At 43.6% G+C, this 23442-nt stretch overlaps 1 protein-coding gene across 1 annotated transcript; it reads left to right on the top strand.

Moving 5' to 3' along the window:
• Positions 1–1290: 1290 nt before the first annotated feature.
• Positions 1291–22970, top strand: LOC148013421 (nicotinamidase 2-like). Its single transcript, XM_087668521.1, has 2 exons — positions 1291–1692; positions 22571–22970. Exons 1-2 carry the CDS (start codon positions 1324–1326, stop codon positions 22880–22882), a joined length of 681 nt encoding a protein of 226 aa, XP_087524647.1. The 5' UTR covers positions 1291–1323; the 3' UTR covers positions 22883–22970.
• Positions 22971–23442: the final 472 nt, after the last annotated feature.

The following is a 23442-nucleotide window of genomic DNA, read 5'->3' as shown; positions in this document are numbered from 1 at the left end:
TTGTACTTGGCGGGTTGGGGCATCTTGAATTTCCCATAATCATCTTCTGAACTACTGCTATCTCCCTCTTCTTTGCGATGGTGCTTCTTCTCCTTCTTCTTGTCTTTCTTTTTGCTTCCTAATTCTACTACTTTCTCCTTCTCCTTCCTTGTATCTTGCGCCCTCCTAGATGTCTCCTCTCTACCTGTTCTATCCATCTCCTCTTGCATTCGGTGTCTTTTCTCCTCTTCTTGTTGTTGAATCACCCATTCTCTATAGCCCTGCTCTACTTCTAGTTTCTTTCTCCTTTCTTCCTCCTCTTCTTTCATTTGCATGTTCCTCCATATCGATTCTAGCATGCCTGACATTCCATCTAACTGTCTTTCTAACCCGGCCACTTTCTCCTCCTGGGCCACTCTCCATTCTTGTCCCCTACTCTTCGTTCTCTCCTCCAGTGTTGGGAGAGTGACGTTCTCCCTTTCGTCCTCCATGTGGTTGGTGGTGGTGTCGATGCGGGGAAGCCGCGTTTCGCCGGTGGTGGTGTGGGTCGTGCCGCGGGGGAGCCGCGTCACGTCTTCAGATGGTGGGATGTCGCGGTTGGGGCGTCACGCCGGGGCGACGCGTCGGGGGGCGTCGCGATGTGGGGCGACGCGACGTGGAGCGTCGCGACGTGGGGTGACACGATGCGGGGCGTCGCGCTGTGGGTTGTTACGACTTCGAGCTATGGGGCGTCGCGCTGTGGGGTGACAAGACGCGGGGCGTCGCGCTGTGGGGCACTGGATCCTTTCTCCTGCTTTCGTGAGCACTCCTTCACTCCGAGCAAGAGTTGCTCTGATACCAAGTGTGATAAACCTGCACTCGTTACGCACTCAACACGGCACAGAAAGGTAACACGATATGAGCTCAAGGTATACTCTTGTATTATTCAATCCAAAAGCGGGACAACATAGACACATCCCAGGACTACACCCTCGTGACGCCGCACATAAGAGGGTTCACCACTGGGCATAGGGAATCACACGTAGAGTGGAAACAAGGCAGGGCTTTGAGTCACTACTACTCCCTATATAGGTGCAATCGGTAGCAACGGCATGGTATAGCTACAAAGCCCTTACACCCCCCCTCCCCCCCAAAAAAATCGCGCCTGCCCCAGTGCAAAGCGCCTAGTTAGAATTTAACGTGCCAAGACCCCACCATATGGGCGAAGCAAACCAAAGCTGATTCGTGCCTGGGAACTGAGCTCAGCTGAAATGCTGATTTTCTCTCTTTTTTAAAATATTATTTTTCTTTTAAAAAGGAATAAGCAAGTTTTCTTAATACAGGCGAACTGAAGGTGGTATCCAGATGGCAACAGCACAAGTGGCAAGGCTCCGCATGGGTGTCAAAGGGGTCCCCAGGGTCTCATCTTCTGCATCACAGCAGAGCTTGGTGGCTATGGCGGCTCGGTCGTACAGAGATTATGAGACCCGCCACCGGGACCCTGACCCCCAGCAGGCCGCCCTCCTGGTCATTGACATGCAGGAGTACTTCCGCGGCATTGCTGCACCCATCCTGCACCCCATCCAGCAGACCATCGCGCTATGCCGGTCCGCCAAGATGCCTGTCATCTACACCCGCCATGCCCATAAGGGCCCCCCTGATCACGGTATGCTGGGGGAATGGTGGCCTGACCTTATCCAGGATTCCTCCCCTCAAGCAGAGTTGCTGCCTGAGGTTAGTTTTCCTGTGCTTCAAGTTCTGTTTACCCTTTGATGTTCAGACGTGCGATTTTTCTTGCTGTGTGCATATTTGTTGTCAGACATGTCATTCCTTCCTGTTGCATGCACAATTTTGTAGTATGTAGCAATGGGTATGACGTTCCATTAAGATGAGGCATGCGGTGGTTGGTGACATAGGCTGCATAGTGTGATGAAGTTCAAGATTGTCAGACGTGTGACTTTCCCTATTGCTTGCTCAATTTGTACTATGTAGTGAGGTGTATGATCTTCGTAGCTTTTCCAATTGCATTAGGATGAGGCATGTGATGGTTGGTGACACCGGCAGCATAGTTCGATGGAATTCAATATTGTCAACAAGATGCGGAGTAGATCAACATGCTTCATTTCTTTCTGGCTGTTCAAAGTCGTCTGAAGTGTACAACAAATAATATCGTCTTATTAGCAGTTTTGTTACTAGAATCTACACAGTCCACATCGATGTGGAAGGAGGAATTTCTGCAATGGATCATTGACTTTGGCATAAAGAAAAGTCTTGAGGAACTCAATCTCTAACAACTTTGGTGGATAAGAAGACTTTGGATCTTATAGACCATCCACTACATATAAAACATTGAAAATGTGATACGGCACAATTGTGGGAATTCAACAAGTAAAGCATTCGGATGATGCCCAAATGTGCATGTCAATGCACATGTAGGCTTGCTCTTGAAGTAAACAATTGGAGTTTCAAAGCTGGCACCTTTTTGGTGTTATGAAGATGGGAGGCTCCTAGTTCACTTCTAAGGAGCTTCACTTTGGATGACTTTGCTTTGTTGGTTCTTAGTGGCTGGGATCATTGAGATACCAGTTAGTGCTGCTTACCATGTGGTTTTCAGTAGGGGGACAGGTTCTAGTATGAGGTTGGATTGGGCAAACTACTTATTCTGGCTATGCAACCCATTTCAAGAGCTTGCAAAATACTCCCTTGGTTAAAACAAAGCCTGACATATGAGATTTAAATATGCAATTTCTTATTTAAGGCTGATTTTGCCAAAAAAATTGCATTGTAGTTTTGACACATCAGCAAGTACGAGCACTGTTTCATAGATTGATTAGGCATGAATGTTGTAGTAAAGAGTAGATTATGAGATATGAGAGTATGGGCCTTTGCTAGCTAAGACAATTTGCAGCCTAGTTGGACAGCAAAGATATCAATACATCACAGAAGAGGACCATGGCATGATGGTATGTAACCATTGTCTTGGGTAATAGTTATGGTGGTTAGGATTGCAATGACGTAACTGATAGGCAATGCATGAAGTATGAGGGCCATGCGTTGATTGCAAGAGATCATGAAATAGGCAAGTGGTAAGTGTGAGATATATGAGCACTAACTAGTGTGTGAGATGAAGGTCATTGTTGATGCTAGGTAGTAGGTGTAGGCAAGTGCTTGCTAGGTACCTTGAAGGTGCCCTTTGTACTAAATGTGGATGTGATTTTAGGATATAATCATTGATGGACGATCGGCTTAGCCTCATCTTGACTCTTGAGGGTTGTCCAATGAGCAGTGTCTTGATTTTGTAAAACGAAGACAAGTGGGTCCAAACTTTGGCAATGGTGTGGATGTGTCTAACACGAACAAGGATGGAATCAATGCAATTCAAGAGGAGAAAGGAGCAAGTATGAGAGTTGAGCTGTCCTAGAGAGCTATTGAATTCACAAAAATGCTTGAATGATGAGCCATAGTAGTCAAGAGTGAGGGGCAATTATGAGGTCCCAAAGGTCAAAGCTGTTGAGGATGGCCTCGATTTTGTGTGACCAAAGAGTGTCATTGGTCCCATCTAGTTTCATGACCAAAGGGTGTCATTGATCCCGTCTAGCTTTTGGTCAAGGGTAAGGTTGGGAAAGAGCTCCTCAAGAGGGGAAGGGAGACAAGAAGGACAAGAGGGAGGTGGGTCATGGTCCATGTCACAATTGATGTCACAATTAGGTCAATCTTTGCATTGATCATGATCTTGCAATATTTCTAGTGATCTTAGTTATCCATGATGATACTTGCAGTCTTGGAAGTCCTCTTGATCTCAATGAACTTTTTTGTCTTGATGGTCTACCATGATGATTTTTGTGGAAGGAAAGGCAAGGGGGTGGGGGTTGCTGATGAATGTGCCTACTAGGGATGGGAAGCTCCAAGCTTGAGGAGGAAGGGCAAGCTCGAGAAGATCAACAAGTAAAATGCAAATCCGGAAGCTTGAATCTTTTTGAGGGGGCTCTCAAAGCAGGCATCCTTCATCAAGTATATCTACATCTTCTGTTTCACTTGAGCATGCAAGCCACTCTTCTCAAATCCCTCCCATCCCACCCACGTCTTCTAGCCCACACCTCAAATTCCTCTCTTTTTCGTTTCCAAACCCTTGGATTATACTTCACATTCGCATCCTCCATACTGGGAGTTGGAACCTTTGTTTCTACTCCTAGCACATTCTCATTCTCCATTCCATATTAACACTTTTTTACCCCTTCACATTACGCTACATTGTAGGGGGGTTTTCACCCTTTTAACACTGTACCCTCCACGTATCCTCAAGTCTCTTTGCACTGTCGGACCTTGTTACCGGGCATTCCACCCTTTATCACAGTTCCCTCCATCTTTTTGTCAATGAGCACATCATTTTCCATTGGGACGACTATGATGAGCATCCCCCTCACTACCCCCACTCACCCATCTCTTTTGACCTCTTAGACGTAGGAATTTCCATCCTTTGCTTATGGCGTGCCATCTCACATCTCTTGGGTTACTTTGCAAGGATTTCCATCCTTTGCTCCACATGTCTCTATCTCTCCACCACGGGCTTCTCATGTGGTTACCATACCCATACCCAGTCATCTCACGCCCACATTTGAATCCATTATGCATACTTCTCGTATACATGGTGGGCAATTTGGGATTACTTTCAAGTGTACTCCACTCCCCCACCCTATCCCCCCTATCCTCCCTATCCCTATTACACACCTTATCCATCTCCTAGCACTACCACTCCTGATGCAACGACCAAGAATGCCTTCATGGATAAAACTTGTTTCAACAGGTCGAATTTCACCACTTGGTCAAACTTCATGCAACAAGTCCTTGAATCTCAAGGACTTTGGGACCTTGTCATTGGTGTAGAGCCTATTAGCTCACCCTGATCTCATCCATCAATGGAGCCCCCACAATGCTATATCCAATGTTGCGTTAATGCAGGGGTTGCTTCTTGAGTTCCACTTGTAGTTACAACATTTTCCCCTTGCATTTGAGAGTTGGAGTCATAACATTGATCATTATGCGGCGCGAGTTCGATTTTGAGCTTTAGGAGTTTTCCATTCAGGAAGGGGATGATCTGAAAGTCAAGTTGGTCAAATATCGGTAGCTCCTTGCCATGTTTGCCACTAGTCGCTCCTCGAAGTCAAATGACTATCAGGTCATATTCTTCTTAAACAAGTTGCCCGACACATTATCTTATTACCTAGAATGCTGACCTTCTATGAGTTTGAGTGTTAGTTATGCACGGTTGCATGATCAAGTCCACAAGAAAGCCTCCACATAGCCTTACTTTGAGCAAATGGGGTTGGTTCTCTTTTCCTTGGGAGGGAAAACCAACAGTGGCAAGAACTCGCAAGATGCGAAGGCAAGCCAATCAAAGAGTGATGCCTCTTTCTCAGAGGGTACCAAAGAAACAAAACCCATTTGGCAACAACTCCCTAAGAAAAATAGGTTTTGCATAGACTCCTAGTGGGCAACTTTACAGAGCCTTCTAAGGTCTGGAAAGTTGCCACTTTTCTTAAGGACAATGCTAGTTAGTGGTGGAGTACACTGTTGATGCAAGGACAGGCTCCTGCCACTTGGACATACTTTAAGCAAGTATTTACTTCTGCTTGGTTGACCAATGAATTTGAGATCGATGTTATGTCAGCTTGGCACATTTTGGATGCATCTAAATGCAAGGATTTGGAAGACTATAACAAGAAGTTTTGGGAGGCTTTACTCCCAGTCACTTCTTACAGGGTTGTGCCATTGACTGAGCAGATAGAGAAATATTGCTGTGGGCTGCCCAAGGAACTTTGGAATTATTGTACAAAGACAAAGGTCACCACTTTGACTTAGTTAATTGAGAATGCCACTACCGGAAACACATTATTGTTGGGACAGTCAAGTGGTTTTGGCGGCAGCATTAAATAGGACAAATCTGAGAAATTTTCAGCAAAGAAGCCATTTGGTAAACAGGTTTCCCAGATTTCTCAAAGCACAGGTAAATCTTGGCAGTTCAAGAAGAAGCCAGCCAAGTTCTTTGGACAGCAGTCAAAGGACCAGAAGAAACCTTTTGTGCACAAGTCTCTTGAAGAGAGAAAGGCTTTAATGGCTGAGAGGAAGTGCTTTATCTGTGAGCAGATTGGTCATATTGCGTCTAACTGTTTGGACAAGAATAAGAGATCAGCTGATGATGATAAAGAGGACAGGAAAGGAAAGAAGCCCAAACCTTCAGCAGGTTTAGTGCCAGATATGCTGGGAGACAAGCCACACTTGGATGCTAATGAGCTTTGCAGAGCTTGGGGTAAAGTTAGGGATCAACATGTACTTATTTTCTTTGATCCTGGAGCTAAGGCAAACTTTATCTCACCAGAGTTGGCTTCTACTTTGGGCATCAAAGCAGATGAGATGGGCTACACAGCAGAGGCAGGGTTGGCATGTCCTGGTCACTCAGAGTCTGTGACACCCCATTCTCGGAAAGTTGCGTCTTCATATACAGTCTTATGTTGATGCAGAAGAATTTTGTATCATGCCACTTGAAGGCTGTGATGTCTTGTTGGGAATGCCATGGATGTTCAGAAAGCATGGTGTGTTGGATGCCTTTAACAAGACACTAACTTTGGAACATAGGGGAAAGACTCATGTGCTTGATGTGAAGTTTAAAGGAGAGTCTGTACCTGTTGTATCGGCTTCTGCCATTACATCTGTAATAAAGAATCATCTTTCTGCGTATTTGATTTTTGCACGTGATGTCAAGGATAATGATGAGTCAAATTTCTCTATGTTAAATAGAGACAGGTCTGCTTTCTTGTCTCAGTTCAGTGATTGTTTTTCTGACTCATTACCATCACAGTTGCCACCAGAGAGGTCTGAGGATCATGCGATAGATTTGGTGCCAGGCAGTAGCCCACCAAATAGACCTCCATATAGGGTTAGTGCAGCCCAACAGAAAGAGATATTGAGCCAGGTGAATGAGCTGTTAGGAAAAGGGCTGATTCAGCCAAGTTCATCTCCCTTTTGCTCACCAGTGCTCTTAGTGCAAAAGAAGGATGGCTCTTGGTGCATGTGCATAGATTATCGAGCATTGAAAAAGAGTACCATCAAGAACAGGTTCCCCATTCCAAGAATTGACAACATCCTTGACCGTTTGGAAGGAGTGTCAATTGTCAGCAGGATAGATTTGAATAGTGGATACCATCAGATCAGGATTAAGCAAGAGGATGTGCATAAGACTGCATTTAGGACCACGTTTGGTCTCTATGAGTTCTTGGTAATGCCATTTGGACTTCCTAATGCTCCTGCTACGTTTAATCGAATGATGGACAGGATTTTTCGTCCATATAGGCAGTTTGTTGGTACATTCTTTGATGACATGATTGTCTTTTCAAAGAATGAATAGGAGCATAGAGAACACTTGAAAGCAGTCTTTGATGAGCTTCATAGTAATAGGTTGCTTATCAATGGCAAGAAGAGTGAGTTCTTCTTGGAAGAAATCCAGTTCCTGGGGCACATAGTGTCAAAGGATGGTGTCCGAATGGATCCTGTTAAGGTTGAAGCAATTAGAACATGGCTAGATTTGAAGACTGTCCATGATGTTAGAAGCTTCTTGGGTTTGTGTTCTTACTACAGGAGGTTCATCCGCAACTTTGCAGAGATTGCTTTACCTTTACATGCTTTACAGAAGAAAGGAGTCTCTTTCCAGTGGACACAGAAAGAGATTTCAGCTTTTAATTCTTCTTAAAGAAAAGATGACTTCTAGTCCAGTGATCATTCTGCCAGATCTTAGGAAGTCATTTGTTGTCCAATGTGATGCCTGTGGCAATAGCATTGGTGCAGTGTTAATGCAAGATGGCCGGGTAGTGGCTTATGAAATCAGAATCTTGTGAGGGCCAGAAAAGACTATGCAGGTCTATGAGAAAGAATTGTTGGCTGTGATTCATGTGCTTTCTAGTTGGAGACACTACCTACTTGGGGCAGATTTTGTTGTCTAGACAGATCATCAGACTTTGCGTTATTTCTTAACTCAGACTAAGCTGTCAGAAAAGCATATGTGTTGGGCAAACTTTTTGTCAATGTTCCATTTTCAGATTGTGCATGTGGAAGGCAAAAAGAATGTTGTGGCTGATGCTTTGTCAAGGAAGCCACAAATTTCAGCTGTGTCAATTTCTTATCATCATGAGCTTGATGATATGAAGGAACAATATGCTGATGATGAAGATTTTGCAAGGATCTTTGATCAGCTTGTCAATAGACAACATCATGAGCATTATCTTCTCAAGGATGGTTTCATGTTAATGCATGGTAAACTATGTGTGACTATGCCATTGAGACGGAAAGTTATGACAGAGAGTCATTCTCCACCGTATGCAGGGCATCGTGGTATTGATGTAACAGTCAAAGCAGTAGAGACATTCTTTTATTGGCCTACTTTGAGAAGAGACATGGATGCTTTTGTGCGGCAGTGCTTGATTTGCCAGAAGGTCAAGTTTGACAGGCAAAAAGCACCAGGGCTTTTACAGCCATTGCCTATTCCGGATAAACCATGGGAAAGCATAGCTATGGATTTTATCTTTGATCTTCCAAGGACACAGACAGGAAATGATGGGGTATGGACTATTGTTTGCAAGTTTAGCAAACAGGCTCATTTCATTCCTGTCAGGAAGAAGATAAAACCAGATCAGATGGCACGTTTGTTTATGTGCAATGTCTTCAAGTATCATGGTATGCCACAGTCTATTGTCAGTGACCATGATCCACGGATGACAAGTCTATTCTGGAGAGGCATATTTGAGAACATGGGCACAATGCTTAAGTTCTCATCGTCATTTCATCCACAGACTGATGGACAGTCAGAAGAGGCAAATTCTACTATCTTGGATCTGCTTAAGTGCTATGTATCAGAGCACAAGTCAAAGTGGGAGCAGTATTTGCCTTTGGTCAAGTATGCATATAATAATACTGTGCATTCGTCAACAGGCAAAGCCCCTTTTGAAATTGTTGAAGGTGGTAAAAAGGTTCCTCCCATTTTGCATACGAAGGATAAGATCTTTCAGGCAGATCAGTATGTGCAGAGTATGGGTGAAATGTATTAGAAAGTTAAGCATGCCCTTGAAAGGACTCAGGCAAAGCAAAAGAAAGCTGCTAATCATCACCGTCGTGAATTGATATTTTCACTTGGTGATTGGGTATTGTTGCGGTTTGAACAGGCACGCTTAAAGAAGCGGAAAGGCAAGGAAAGTTTTTTCACTAAGCTAGTATGCGATACTATGGGCCTTTTCAAGTAACAGAGAAGATTAGTGATGTCAGCTATAGGCTGAAATTGCCTGACAATTGGAAGATTCATAATGCTTTCCATGTAAGTCTTCTTAGACCCTATGTGGGTGATGTGCCAGAAGATATGCCAGCTGAGGAATAGCCCGAAGTTGAGGAACTTGATGAAATTCTTGTTTCAGAATAGGTATTGGCACACAATGAAAGGAAAGTGAAAGGCAAAGTTGCTAGAAGGTATTTGGTTAAGTGCTAGAAGGTATTTGGTTAAGTTTTAGAACTATCCAGCTATAGATGCTAAGTGGATGGACGAAGGTGAACTTGCAGAGTCACCTAATGTGTTGGAACTTTACCTTGAAGCATTTCACTTACAACCTACCTTGACCCCTTGTATCTCTAAGCTGAAATAAATTGTCAAAGTGACAATTGCTCAAGAAAGAAATTATGTACAGAAACAGATTTTGTACAGGTTAACACTTATTGTGTCCATATGGTTTTCTCAGTGCTAAAGAAGTAAGTATTGCTTGTAAGAATACCGTTTTTACTTCTATTGAATTGAATACATGTTGTAACAATGATTACTCGATCGGGCATGTATTCTGTGAATTGACTCAGTGGGGATATCATTTTGATGTACTAGCCACTAGATCTCTAGTCAGGGTGATGTGGAGTCATCAAATGAGAATCTTCCACTATGGGGATATCTTTGTGGTGTATCGGCCACTATATCTGGAAACAGTGATGTGGAGTCATATGATGATAGTCTGCCATGTTTCACAGTTAGAATATACATGTGTTAACAGTGTGTTCAGTTCACAATGTTGACTGATAGCATGTATGTGTTGTACATGTGCTGCCAAGTGTAAGTTCACTAGGTTAGCGGATAGCATGTATGACATTCATGCAAATGAGGATGTTTGCGATTTCGAGAGGGAGGTATGTCACAAGACTGTGACAACTATTATCTTTTTGTTGATTTCCTTATTATTATTTTATTTGGTTTTTCTTTTTGGAAGGATCCCTCTTGAAATCTAAACGCCTGAGTTGCATGGCCAATATGTGAAATAGACAGGAATGTCTAGTGAGTCAAGACTGGACAGTTAAGGTCCAGTATAAGTTTGGAAGAGACTTGTGAAAGTGTATATAGACAAGTGTGTTGAAGAACTAGCTTGGAAGAGACTAGTTCAAAGTGAAGATGGATAAATCTTCAAGAGATTAGTCCATGTGGGGTCATCAGTGGAAATTCACTTTCAGTTGAGCTACATTGCAAATTTGGATGTAGCCATAGTTTGCAAAGATGGTTAGAAGACTAGTGGGATGCAATGGATGCAACTCCTAAAATTCAGGGAGTTACTATTTTTGGACCTCAGAATCTGTTCGCGTCATTATCTTCCTTTTTGCACGAAGATTAATTCTCTGGTTTGTGCCGAGGTCAAATTCTGCACCGAGAATGGAGGAATTTAAATCGGAAGGTTAGAACGGGAAATATCTTACAGTGCTGCCATTTGGCACAAATTGGTGCACTTACCTCTTTAAAGAGGGCTGGCGTGCAGTTTTTTGGCTGGGAGGGGCTCATTTGAGAAGGACAGTTGCTGATGAAGAAGATTGGGGAGCTTGCCTACCTTGTCTATGATGCACAGAGGGCTGAGCTTGCTCCCTACTCTCTCTCTCTCTCTGACAGTATGGTTATGCTTCAGAATCAAGGGTTTTTCTTCTGATTCAGGTACAGCTGTGTGGAATATGCTGTTTTTGCATGAGGCAAGAGCCTCCTTTCTCCAGGAACAGGAGCAGTTGTTTGTTGCCCACAAGCAGGAACAGGTGAGGGTGGTAACCTCACCAAGCAAGTGTCTGAAACAGCACTAAATCAGTACTGATTCTGGACTGTTCAGATGTTATTTCAAAGCCCAATTGATGTCAGAATCAAGGGGCACTTGGCACAGATGATGCAGAATAGTGCAGGAACAATATGAGCTGAAAACAGGTTTTAGAACAGGTCTGAACCAGTAATTACAGTGGGCTGAATAGTACAGGGAATAGTATGAGTTGAAAACAGGTTTCAGAACAGGTCTGAACCAGTAATTACAGCAGACTGAAATGGTCAATTCTGCACTCCAACCAGAAGTTTCAGACTTGGGCAGAGTTTCCTCTCTTGGTCAGCTTGTTTGGGTCAGTAATTGTATTGTTATGCTGCCAAATTTCACCCAGAATAGGTGAAAGACAGCCCATTGTGTACTTTTTCTCTTTTTAAAAATAAAGAAATACCGCAAGGGGTGCCTGACTTAGGGGCCAACAGGGTGTCTGTGTGGCAACAAGAGCATTCTAGCTTCCTGTATTTCTTCTTGATTCTGTGTCTTTAAGTTTAGGTAAAATGGGCGACTGTTAATTGGGTGAAAGCATTTATGTATTTTGGTTGTACACTACCGCCCTTCCCAGTGAACAGGCCGGTTACACTCTACCCATCCGCCAGGTACTGGAGCCCACAGCAGACCGCTCGGAGATATGGGAGATCATAGGGAGTTTTACTGGATGGCATATTTGGAAGGCACGATGCTAGGTGGCTTTCGGCGGAGAGACTTTCAGCACTTGCGACCTTAGTAGAGCTATGGACCTCCATCATCCAATCCCTCCGCTGCCGATGGGATCAGGTGCAGGGCGAGTCCAAGGCGAGTCAGGAGCTCCGTGGTCAGTTCATGCGTACCTTGTTAGAGATCACAGCCAGGTAGAGGCAGGTGTGCAGTCGGACTGCCACGTGGCAGTCCGACCAGTGCAGTCAGTCGGCTGCAGCCGACAGGATATTTTTCTGCGCCCTATTTTTTCCAGATTCTGGCGATAAATAGACGACATCTCTAGCAGTCTTCTACACTTCTCTGCTCGCAGATTACAGACTGGTGACACGCGCAGATTCCATCTCTGTTTGCAGATTTCAGACAGGAGACAGTGCAGACTGGAGCGGACTTCGAGGTGAACAGCAGGTTGCATCGTCGAGGTGGAGACACGCAGTCCAGCGCACTGCGCCCGTGTATATATCTGCATATCTTTGTATTCAGCACACTTTATACAGCAGATCTTCATCTTCCACTGTCTCTTTCTCTCTCTTCTCTCTTTGCATTCTCTCTCTCTCTCAGTTCTACGCTTCCGCACCGCTGCACTCTGACATGGTATTAGAGCAGTGTTAGAGGGCTGACTGAGCGTAGAATCAACTTGAAGAGGAGTTTCTATCGCGACACAAATTTGCGTTTTCAGCGTTTGAGGGCAGACAGGAGGGCTGTGCCTTGGAACAAGGCTGAGGCAAGCGTGGGCGCATAGGAAAGGAGTCCAGGTGGTGGATTTGCTGCTGTTTACTGCTGTTTGACGCGGAGGAAGTTTGAGTTTTCAGCCTACAAGTGCAGGTTTTGCTTTTTCATCGCCTCCGGTGGGTGAAGAAGTTTCAGGACGCGGAAGAGCCTTAGCAGGCTGAGTTTTCACAGTGAGAGGGGGCTGCTTTTGCGTTTGTGAAGGCATTACAGGTGAAGATGTCTACAGAGATTGACTTGGAGTTCCAGTCGATTATGGACCGGAAGGTGCCTGTCTTACCGGCTCTTCCTGCAGATCAGAAGCTCGACGGCGACAACTATCGCATTTGGCGCGTCATGATGTTGGCCATCCTTGAGTCCTATGATTTGGCGGAGCTGGTACAGGAGGAGATCGACCGGCCCTCGGTAAGAGATGAGTCCAAACTCTCTTCCGATGCTCGTGCGGAGTTGGCCAAGGCTCAGTCTCATTGGGACAAACTGAATGCCAGGATTCGTTCCTTTCTTTTTCTATCATGTACTACAGCCGTGATCGCTCACATCGAGCACTTGACGGTGGCTCGGGAGATATGGCTGGAGCTTGATCAGATGTACAATCGTATGACCCTTATGAAGCGGGTTTCTTTGGAGGTACAGATGCGGACCTTGTCCGTAAACAAGTCTTCTTCGCTGCGGGAGCACATTAACAAGCTAAGACAGCTTCAGAATTCGGGGAAACCGATTTCCTCCGAAGACATGGCGATCACACTTTTGTCCCATTTGCCGCCACGATTCGGTACATTTACTCTGCCCTTATTGCTTCGGGGCGAGAGTCTACTCTTCGGTGGGAAGAGTTGGTTCCTATGGTCTTGGACCAAGAGAAACAGTTAAAGGGACAGAATGCTTCCAAGTCGGAGGCCCTGACAGATTAAGCCTCTCAGAAGAAGGGGAAGGACCAAAAGAAGAAGAAGGGGGATAACAAGTCGAAGAAGGATAAGGATAAGGACAAGGACAAAGACTCCACATGCCATATTTGTGGAAAGACTAGCCATTGGAAGAAGGATTGCCCTGAGAAAGACAAGAAGGACACCAACAAGAAGGACACTTAGGATTCTGGAGCGGTGGCTGCACCCTCATCAGCTGCATTTCTTCATCTAGCTGTCATTGAGGACGCTTCATCGAATGCTTTTGATGCTGCGATGACGGCTCCCCAGGCTCGAGAGTGGATCGTTGATAGTGGTGCCTCACGGCACATGACTCCTTCATCAAATAGTGTTGCCCAGGTGCGACCCTCGCGTGGGCAGATTCTCATTGGAGATAGCTCTTCAGTATCTATTGCAAGTCGGGGTAAGATGCAGCTTATTCCAAATGGACGAGGTGGTACCCATACCTTAGAGGTTTTGCATGTACCAGGATTAGGGTACCATCTCCTGTCAGTTCATAAGATTTGCTCCCTTGGCCTTTTGGTGGAGTTTGACAGTACTACGGTGCGAGTCCTTGATCGTGGATCGAGGAAGGTTCTATCATCTAGATATGAGGAGAACGGCATTTTATAAATTGAAGTCTTCCACCGCCCTCTCTACTCTTCTTCTTACCTCTCAGTCACAGTCAAAGTTATGGCATGCTCGGTTTGGTCACCTCAACTATGATTATCTTCGGAGGGCGTCACGTGGACAGCTTGTTCGAGGGTTGCCGAATATAGTGGTGAGCCAGCAGCCATGTGTCTCCTGCATTTGGGGGAAGCAGCATAGGGATGCCATTCCCCACACAGCTTCGCGGCGATCTACTTCACCGATGGAGCTTGTATCTACGGATCTATGTGGCCCTATGAGGAATGAGTCCTTGCGTGGGAGCTTGTATCTACGGATCTATGTGGCCATATGAGGAATGAGCTCGTACTTCATGCTGATCGTAGATGACTACGGCAGGATGACATGGGCCTATTTTTTGGCATTACAGTCAGAAGCTTTCTCATACTTCAAGGATTGGCTTCTCTTTGAGGAGAACCGATCGGGCCGGAAGTTAAAGACCTTGCGATCCGACAAGGGCGGTGAATTTGTTTCTAATGAGTTTGCTCGGTTTTGTGCGGGTGCTGAAAAAGAAGAAGAAGATTTTTTTTTTTTTTTTTTTTTTTTTTTTTTTTTTATTGAACGGAAAAACCGCAGTGTGATCGAGATGGCGCGCACCATGATGGAGCACTGACAGACCCCTCAGGTTCTGTGGGCCGAGGCTGTGGCTACTGCAGTCCACATCCTTAATCGATCCCCCACTTCGGCCGTTGAAGGGATGACTCCTTTTGAGGCTTACTTTGGGACCAAGCCCGATGTTTTTTACTTTAGGGTCGTTGGGTGTGATGCCTATGTTCACATTCCCAAGGCTCACCGTGATAAATTTGAAGCGGCTTTCCGAAGACAGGTATTTGTTGGCTACAGCTCCCAGTCCCAAGGCTATCGATTGTATGATCCCGTCAAGCGGGATGTGTACACTAGCCGCGATGTGCGGTTTGTTGAGGTTCCGGCCATATCAACGGGTGAGGAGCATCCCGTTCTTGGAGATCCAGGGGAGAGTTGGGCTCCTGCTACAGTTCCATTGGAGCCCATGCCTTTTGATTATGATTCTGTTTCTGACACAGAGTCTATTGTTCCACCGGACACCCCTGTGGAGTTACCACCGGTGGATATTTCAGAGTCTTCTGCTGACGGAGAGCGACGAGGGGAGGTTTGGCCTCCTCCTCGCTGGGCCCGTGACACACTCCGTGATTCAGAGATCGAGGGGGTTTCTGACGAGTAGGGACCGCAGGATGGTCCGCGGCGGTCACGGCGGCACCAGGCACATTCTATGGAGCTTGTTTGCTCTAACTATTGTTTGATGACCCGTGTTATGCAGGATCAAGAGCCCACCTCCGTGAAGGAGGCTTCATAGTCCACACCATGGAAAAAAGCTATGGAAGCCGAGTTGGAGGCTATAGAGAGGAATGGCACTTGGTCACTCGTGCCCCGCTCCCCGAATAAGAAGGTGATTGGCGTCAAGTGGGTCTTCAAGACCAAATACCTTAGCGACGGTTCTTTGGATAAGCACAAGGCTCGCCTTATTGCTATAGGTTTTGCACAGCGCCCAGGGATTGATTGTCATGATACTTTTGCCCCCACCGCTCGTATGGCGACCATTAGAGCTGTTCTTGCCTTGGCTAGCCATAGGAGATGGTCTGTTTACCAGTTGGATGTGAAGTCGGCCTTCCTCAATGGTGATTTGAAGAAGGAGATCTATGTTGAGCAGCCTCCTGGCTTTGGATCTTCAGATGGGAAATTCTCCAGGTTGAAGAAGTCCTTGTATGGCCTCAAGCAGGCTCCGCGTGCATGGAACGAGAAGATTGATTCGTTCCTCCAGTCTCAGTTGGGATATCGACGTTCCAAGGCCGATCCGCAGCTTTATGTTCACACTTCCGAGGATGGTTGTGTGCTTTTTGTATTATATGTTGATGATTTGATTGTCACAGGTGATGATGCACAGCAGGTCCAAGAGACGAAGTCAGCTTTACATCTGACGTTTGAGATGACGGACTTGGGTCTACTCCATTTCTTTTTGGGCCATGAGATTTATCAGTCTCAGAGAGGGATCTTCATCTCTTAACAGAGATATGTACAGGAGCTCTTGGTGTCTTTTGAGATGGAGGATTGTCGGGCCCTTTCTACTCCTATGGAACCGAACTGGAAGGCCAATTCCCATTTAGCTTCTCCTATGGCGAATGCTTCCCGCTATCGTCAGTTGATTGGGTCCTTGATTTGGCTTCTCAACACTAGGGTTGATCTTTGTTTTGCTGTTGGGCTCTTGGCAGGGTTCATGAGTGAACCTAAGACGGTGCATTGGCAGGCTGCTGAGAGGATACTTCGGTATTTGAGGGGGACGTCTGATTTAGGGATTCATTACCCCGCAGGGATGGATGGTTCAGATCTTGTACTTGCAGGCTGGAGTGACTCAGATTAGGCCGGTGATGTGGACCACAGGCGGTCTACTACAGGTTATTGTTTTACCTTGGGTGCAGGTGTTATCTCATGGAGTAGCAAGAAGCAGCCCACGGTAGCCCTTTCGTCCTACTGAGGCGGAGTATCGGGCCGCGTCTTCCACCACATGTGCGGCTGTGTGGCTTCGGAGATTATTGGAGGAGCTTGGGTGCCCCCAGACTCGTCCTACTTTGCTGCAATGTGACAATGAGAGTTGCATTGCCTTGGCACGGAACCCTGTTTTTCATGCTCGGACGAAGCACATAGAGATCCAGTACCACTTCATCAGAGAAAAGCTTCTGGATGAGACCATCACTGTCGAGTACTGCAAGACGGAGGACAATCTTGCGGATTTGTTTACGAAGGCACTTCCTCAGGCTCTACTTCGGAGACATTCCAGATCCCTCAGGCTTCTACCCTGCCCCGGCTCTGAGAGGGGGTGTTAGAGATCACAGCCAGGCAGAGGCAGGTGTGCAGTGGGACAGGCAGTTGGACTGCACAATCGGACTGCCACGTGGCAGTCCGACCAGTGCAGTCAGTCGGCTGCATATTTTTCTGTGCCCTATTTTGTCCAGATTCTGGCTATAAATAGCCGACATCTCCAGCAGTCTTCTACACTTCTCTGCTCGCAGATGACAGACTGGTGACACGCGCAGATTCCATCTCTGTTCGCAGATTTCAGACAGGAGACAGTGCAGACTGCAGCGGACTTCGAGGTGAACAGCAGGTTGCACTGCCGAGGTGGAGACACGCAGTCCAACGCACTGCGCCCGTGTATATATTTGCATATCTTTGTATTCAGCACACTTTTCACAGCAGATCTTCATCTTCCACTTGTCTCTTTCTCTCTCTTCTCTCTCTGCGTTCTCTCTCTCAGTCCTACGCTTCTGCACCGTTGCACTCTGACATACCTGGGGCGGCTAGGGTCTGTTCTTTTTGATGTAGGCAGGCAGCCCCATTTGGCGATATATCTCCCCCCCCCCCCCCCCCCCCGGCGGGCTTCTTGCCCCCATCCCCCCTAGACTACCTTGAGAGGCTTATATACATGATGTACTGGTGACTCTGCTTCAGCCCCAGCTATTTTGTTGAGCAGGAGTACTCTGTTGTAATCAACTTTTTGAGTAATATAAACAGCTACATTTTACTTACAAAAAAAAAAAGGGCGATAGCACGTATCCCCGAACTATTAGTGTCACAACATCTATAATCATTCAACTGAAGTGTAACAAATACAACTTCGAAGCACTGAGATTTCATTCAATGATACACATGTTAATGCTAAGTGTAAACGATACATTGTGCATTATTCGATAAGATGCAGTATTGAACTGTACAATAGAGAATGTACATTGCTTTAAAAAGCATTCTAAGTCACTGTAGGTTCTAGCAAGAAAGATTCTCGGTAAAGTTGCAATAACGGAGGTAAATCTGCCAATTCAGCCTTTTCCATCCATTTGGCATCCATTGGTGAATAGTTCTTGAACTTTACCAAAAATCTTTTTATAACTCTACCTTTCATTTTTCTATCCTTATGTGCAACGATCTGCTCAGGAACTAGAATCTCATCTAATTCCTCTACTTCAAGCTGTTCCTCTCGAACCATATCTTCTGGCACTTCACCCATAAAAGGCCTCAATATACTCACACGGAATGCATCATTAATTTTCCAATTCTCTGGTAATTTCAGTCTATATGCCACATCATTGATCTTCTCTGAGACTTGAAAAGGACCATAGTAACGTATACTCAGCTTTGGAAACAAACGTTCCTTGCCCTTCTGTTTTCTAAAGCGTGTCTTTTCAAAATGCAATAAGACTTAATCATCCGTTTTGAACAAGAGTTCCTGACGATGACTATCAACAACTCTTTTCCGTTTAGCTTGTGACTTTTCTAAGGCATACTTTTTATATGCTTATTCCCAATCTTTTACATAACGATCTACTTAAAAAATGTTCTCTTTTGTCTGCAAAATGGGAGGCAATTTCTTTCCACCTTTCACAATCTCAAAATGTGCTTTGTCGATAGATGATTGCACTGTATTATTGTATATATACTCAACCAATGACAAGTAGTGCTCCCAAGGAGTCTTATGGTCTAAAACATAACAATAACACTTCAGTAGATCTAAAACAGTCGAATTTGCTTCTTCAGACTGTCCATCAGTTTGTGGATGGAAAGAAGATGAAAATTCAGCATAGTGTCCATTAGAAAAAATTGGCAAGGCGGTAGTTGGGTCCTGCAAATGCAACAGAGTGTTGACGTGGTAGGTTGTACAATACCTGGATATGTGGACAGCAGGGGTTGCCTGGTTGGAAATGATAGCAAAATGATGATGGAGGGTTGGAAATAAGCACCATATGAGTCAAGATTGCAATGGACAGCTTGGACTGCGATGTCTTGCACGAATGGCGTGTGGGCAGCAAGCTGAAAATATTTGAAATCTGAAAAACGAGATTAAGACTGAATGGAGGACAACATAGCTATTTATAGAAAGTTTGGATCCTCCCAAGTGGGTTTGTGCTTATGGGATACAAACACTCTCTAGGAACACATTTCTTTTAATTAAACAAGCTTTCTTCCTTAATTAACCATGTTTTGGGATTATTTAAGTGAAGCTAATGCATTTTTAACTCAATAAGGTGTCCTAAAGAGAGATGCTAAAGACTTTTCATTTGTAGGATTTTAGGAGTAGCTAGGGCATAAAGTCTATGGAATGGTGCCTAGTATATTGATTATGGTGGGAAGAGTGTGAGTGTTGGGAAGAATGTGAGATCTAATTTTCTTCATTAGTGCTTGGATTAGATCAAGCTAAGTACAAAGTGTTTTTTGGATGAGAGATATATAGAAGAGTACAAAGTATGTGACTGAAATTTCAATATGAGAGCTTATTTCAAATGAAGAGAGAGATCTCTAATATATAGATATGGGACTTAGGTGCTCAAAAGTGAAAAGTAGAGGTTACAAATGATAAGTGCTCGTTGAAATTGACGAGTGTAGGGACACTTGTCTCTTTAAAATGATATGTCCTGTTCTAAATGTTACATATCACTTTTCTAGAGAAAAAAACTTCTAAACATTTTACTCTAAAAATCTCTCAAATAGTTAAGAATTTGAGATATCTGTTGAAGGCAAAATTGTCCCTTGTGAAATTCCATAGTCTTTGACGTGAATAGGATTTCCATTTGAGCAACTTTCAAAAATAGTAACGTTCTAAATTTTAGAAGTTGCCAAATTTAGCTTTTGGAGAGCTTCATTATATAGGTTCATTGGTTCATGGTTTGTTTATTTAATCATAAACATGTGATTTCGCAATCTAAAACCACTCATTATATGGGCTTCTAATCAATGTGACTGAGTGTAAAAGTCTTAGTTATCTGAGCTTTTTGGCCAATTTGATAGCTCAACTAAACTTTTAATTTCTCTTAGATATCTCGTCAATGACGAGCCAATTATAATTATATGGCATTTTAACCATAGACTACCCTTCAGTAGAAATATGAACATTTAATCATATTTTTAGATACTTAAATAATACAAATCGCTGTTTAAAGTACATAAGCATGAAATTAATTTGGAATCATGAAGCCGATATGTTTTCGTAACAATTGATATACAAAAGGTTTGTTGCACTCCTCTCTCTTGAAATCCGTCTTGTTCTTAAGACATTGCTTGAAATATTTTAGATTCTACAGTATATTCATAAGTTGCAAGTATTTTTAGATAGTCTTTAAAATACTCTTTTGGCATCCATTTAAAATCTAAATGAGAGTAATTTTTATATTTCAAAAGAAATTTTTTAGAAATGTTTTTTCTTTGTTTCTCGATCATATGAAAAGACTATTTGCTTTGGTTTGAAGTATCTCCTTGTGTTCGTCTAGTTTAGGTGGATCCTCTATCACAGGTTCCAATGATAGAGGCCCTTCATAAAACTTCAAAAGATGAATATGAAAAACATTGTGAATTCTCCAATGCTTTGGAAGTTGTAATGTGTAACAAATACCATTAATCTCTTTAGTAACTTGAAATAATCTATAATTTATTGCTGCAAGCTTAGTGACTTGGGATGAAGGCTTATTAGAGCTTCTTAGACAAGCTTTATCAAATTTTAGTCACACCTAATATTCTTTTTGTAAAATCAAGTGCCTCCTATGCTTATCAGTTGTTTTCTTTTGTTTTTTTTGATATCTTTGGATAGCTCGTCTAAGTGAGAAAAAGTTGTATCCATATTTCACACGTGAACTCATCGGCATGAAATATCTCCTCCTTTGTTTTGAGAATAGGTAGTAAAAGTGGTTTTTCATATATGATTTCAAATGGTGCTTTACCTATAGAAGTATAAATTGTGGTGTTATAGGCATATTCTACCAAATTTAAATACTTTTTCTATTGTTGGTTGGCTTAATGGCAATAGTACTTTAGTATATCCAATATTGTGAGATTGACTATCTCACTTTAAAAACATTTATTTAAGGATGATAGGAATAAGAAAAAGAAAGCTAAATCTCGCCAAAAGGGGCTAGTGGTTTGTGGATCTCTATTACCCATGATGGATTGTGGTAACCCTTGATACTTAAAGATTTGTTGAATAAGTATGATTTGTTCTAAGAAATGGGATGCTTATAGCTAGCATATGCATTCGATTACTTACATTTTAGACCCTAAGTTTGAGGACCAAGATCAAGAAAACAACAAAGAGGCGAATGGAAATTGGAGACTCATTCTAGCTTATATAATACCTGACTTAGGCTCAAAGTGCAAAATTAATGACCAACTTCATTTTGATAGGTAATTTCAGGGCTGTTATGGTTGTGGATGTGCACGATTGGGGCAGCTTTGTGACGAGAGGAATTTGGTTCAGATGGGCTAGAGCTGACTTGGGTGGTTGTTCCAATACTTAGGTTGGCTGTGAGCTTCTCTTGTTTGGTAGAACGATTGTGGAGCTTCTGTTGTGATATTGCTTTCAGGAAAAGGAACCACCTTGGAGTGGAAAATTGTGAATGATTGATGTTTGTGGGTGCAAACTTCCACATGCTTTGCAAAAGTATGACTGAAAAAGCCGACCCTCTTATAGGATGGGAGATAGAGTAGTAGGAGTATGCTTATAATATGGAGAATATCATTGGTATCATGAGGCAGCACTTCAAGACCTGTATATGCTGATGCTGCATTTGATTCTGATAATGATGATGATGCTTAAGAGACAAGTTCTCAGTTGTGGCTGGTTACTACTTTTACCTTCAGTGTTATTATAAATTTTATGGCAACAATGTGACAAAAACCTTTCAGTCTTGAGTCTTCTATCTTGACCCTTACTATTTGTATCATGCTTTGAACTTAAGGCAGCAGACTATATTTCCCATTTGGACATTCTTAAGTCGAGCAGCAGGTTACATTTCCCATTTGTACATTCTTGAGTCTTGACTTCTACCCCACCCATTGTCTGCATTCCCTGGATTTAGGCTGTCCCTGACCTTGTCCTCTTCCCCCCGTCTGTATCTCTATGGAGTGCCTAAGGCCTTTCTGGATCATAGTTAAGGCCAAGTATACTGCCTCACTGCCAATGCAGGTGACTCAGAGAAAGGTGCATCCACAATCTATATTTGTCACAGATGGTTAGTGGGAGAGAATGATCAGCAGGATCATAGACCCCTATATTTGAAGTAGAACTGCAGCATAGATTATGAGCTGTCAATAATGTAGGGGGAGTAGGATGGGTGGTTGGTTAGATCTGGTATGGGTTGTACATGGATACTGGTTGGAGTTGGTGGCTCTTCTGGATCTTATAGGGATCCTTGGGGAAGGGAATTGAGCTGAGGAAGATAATCGTATCACACAATTCAAAGTGATATGCCGGAGTGTACAGATAGGTTTTCGTCCAATGCGAGGTGAGGTATATGCATGTAACATGTGAAAGGAATTCTAGAGCAAAGCTGGACATTCATTGCAGAGGCTGAGTTCTGTCTGCTTAAATCTATATATAAATGATAGTCTTATGTATTGCTCCTAAACACCTCTTGCAGTGCTTTGATTGACATGCATTTTCGTTTGCTAAGCCTACCTCTCTTTTGTCAGGTTAAAAGAACCAGAAAGGACAAGCTTGTCCACAAGCACACATACAGTGCCTTCTATGACACCGACTTGGAAAGCTTTCTGAGATCAAATGGGAAGTCGGAAGTCATTGTGACAGGGGTCATGACAAATCTGTGCTGTGAAACTACTGCAAGGGAAGCCTTTATTAGAGGTTTTCGAGTGTTCTTCTCCACAGATGCTACTGCAACATCTAATCAAGATCTGCATGTTTGCACTTTGAAAAACTTGGCTTATGGTTTTGCCTACCTTGTGGATTGTAAAAAGCTTGAAGCAGGTTTGCCTTCTTTGTGCTGAGTAATGTGCTCTACCATTGTTGTATATACTAATCTTCAGGTGTGCTGTTGATGTGAATATATTTACTACTCAAAGCTGTTTTAATGTATTATTTGACCCTGTCTGGTGTATGAAAAGGACTGTGTAACATGCTTCCAAGCAATTACATATGATGGTGGTCTTACAATGGGTTATTGGTTTGTTAACTGAAGAAGCTTGTGTACATGTAAGGTTGTATACCATGTTGGAGATCATTTTCTAAAATGTTCTTTTTGCTACTTGATTTTTAAGATTGCTCTCCTATTAACCTGAGCAACCTAGGTAAGTTGCTTTACATTGCCAGAAATTGTAGTAAGATACAACTAGACTGCAGCTCACAAGAGTGCATGTGTAGCAGTTCTCTTAAATCTCAAGGTTTTGCACTCTTCTACCAGTCCAACCATGATCTAGTTTTTGACCTTTCGAGCGAAGCAAGCTGCTTTGTTTGTAAGTCTCTATTCATTTTAAGTGGGAGCATTGGTCAATGCAAGGATTAGAATGTGTATTGAAACTGCCCTTATATTCAAAACGTGTTTTGCTAC

This window comes from Lygodium microphyllum, chromosome 26, assembly GCF_053477565.2.
Source record: "Lygodium microphyllum isolate KBCC chromosome 26, Lygodium_microphyllum_v1.1.10, whole genome shotgun sequence".
NCBI lineage: Eukaryota > Viridiplantae > Streptophyta > Polypodiopsida > Schizaeales > Lygodiaceae > Lygodium > Lygodium microphyllum.
This window is presented reverse-complemented; position numbering and strand designations above follow the sequence as displayed.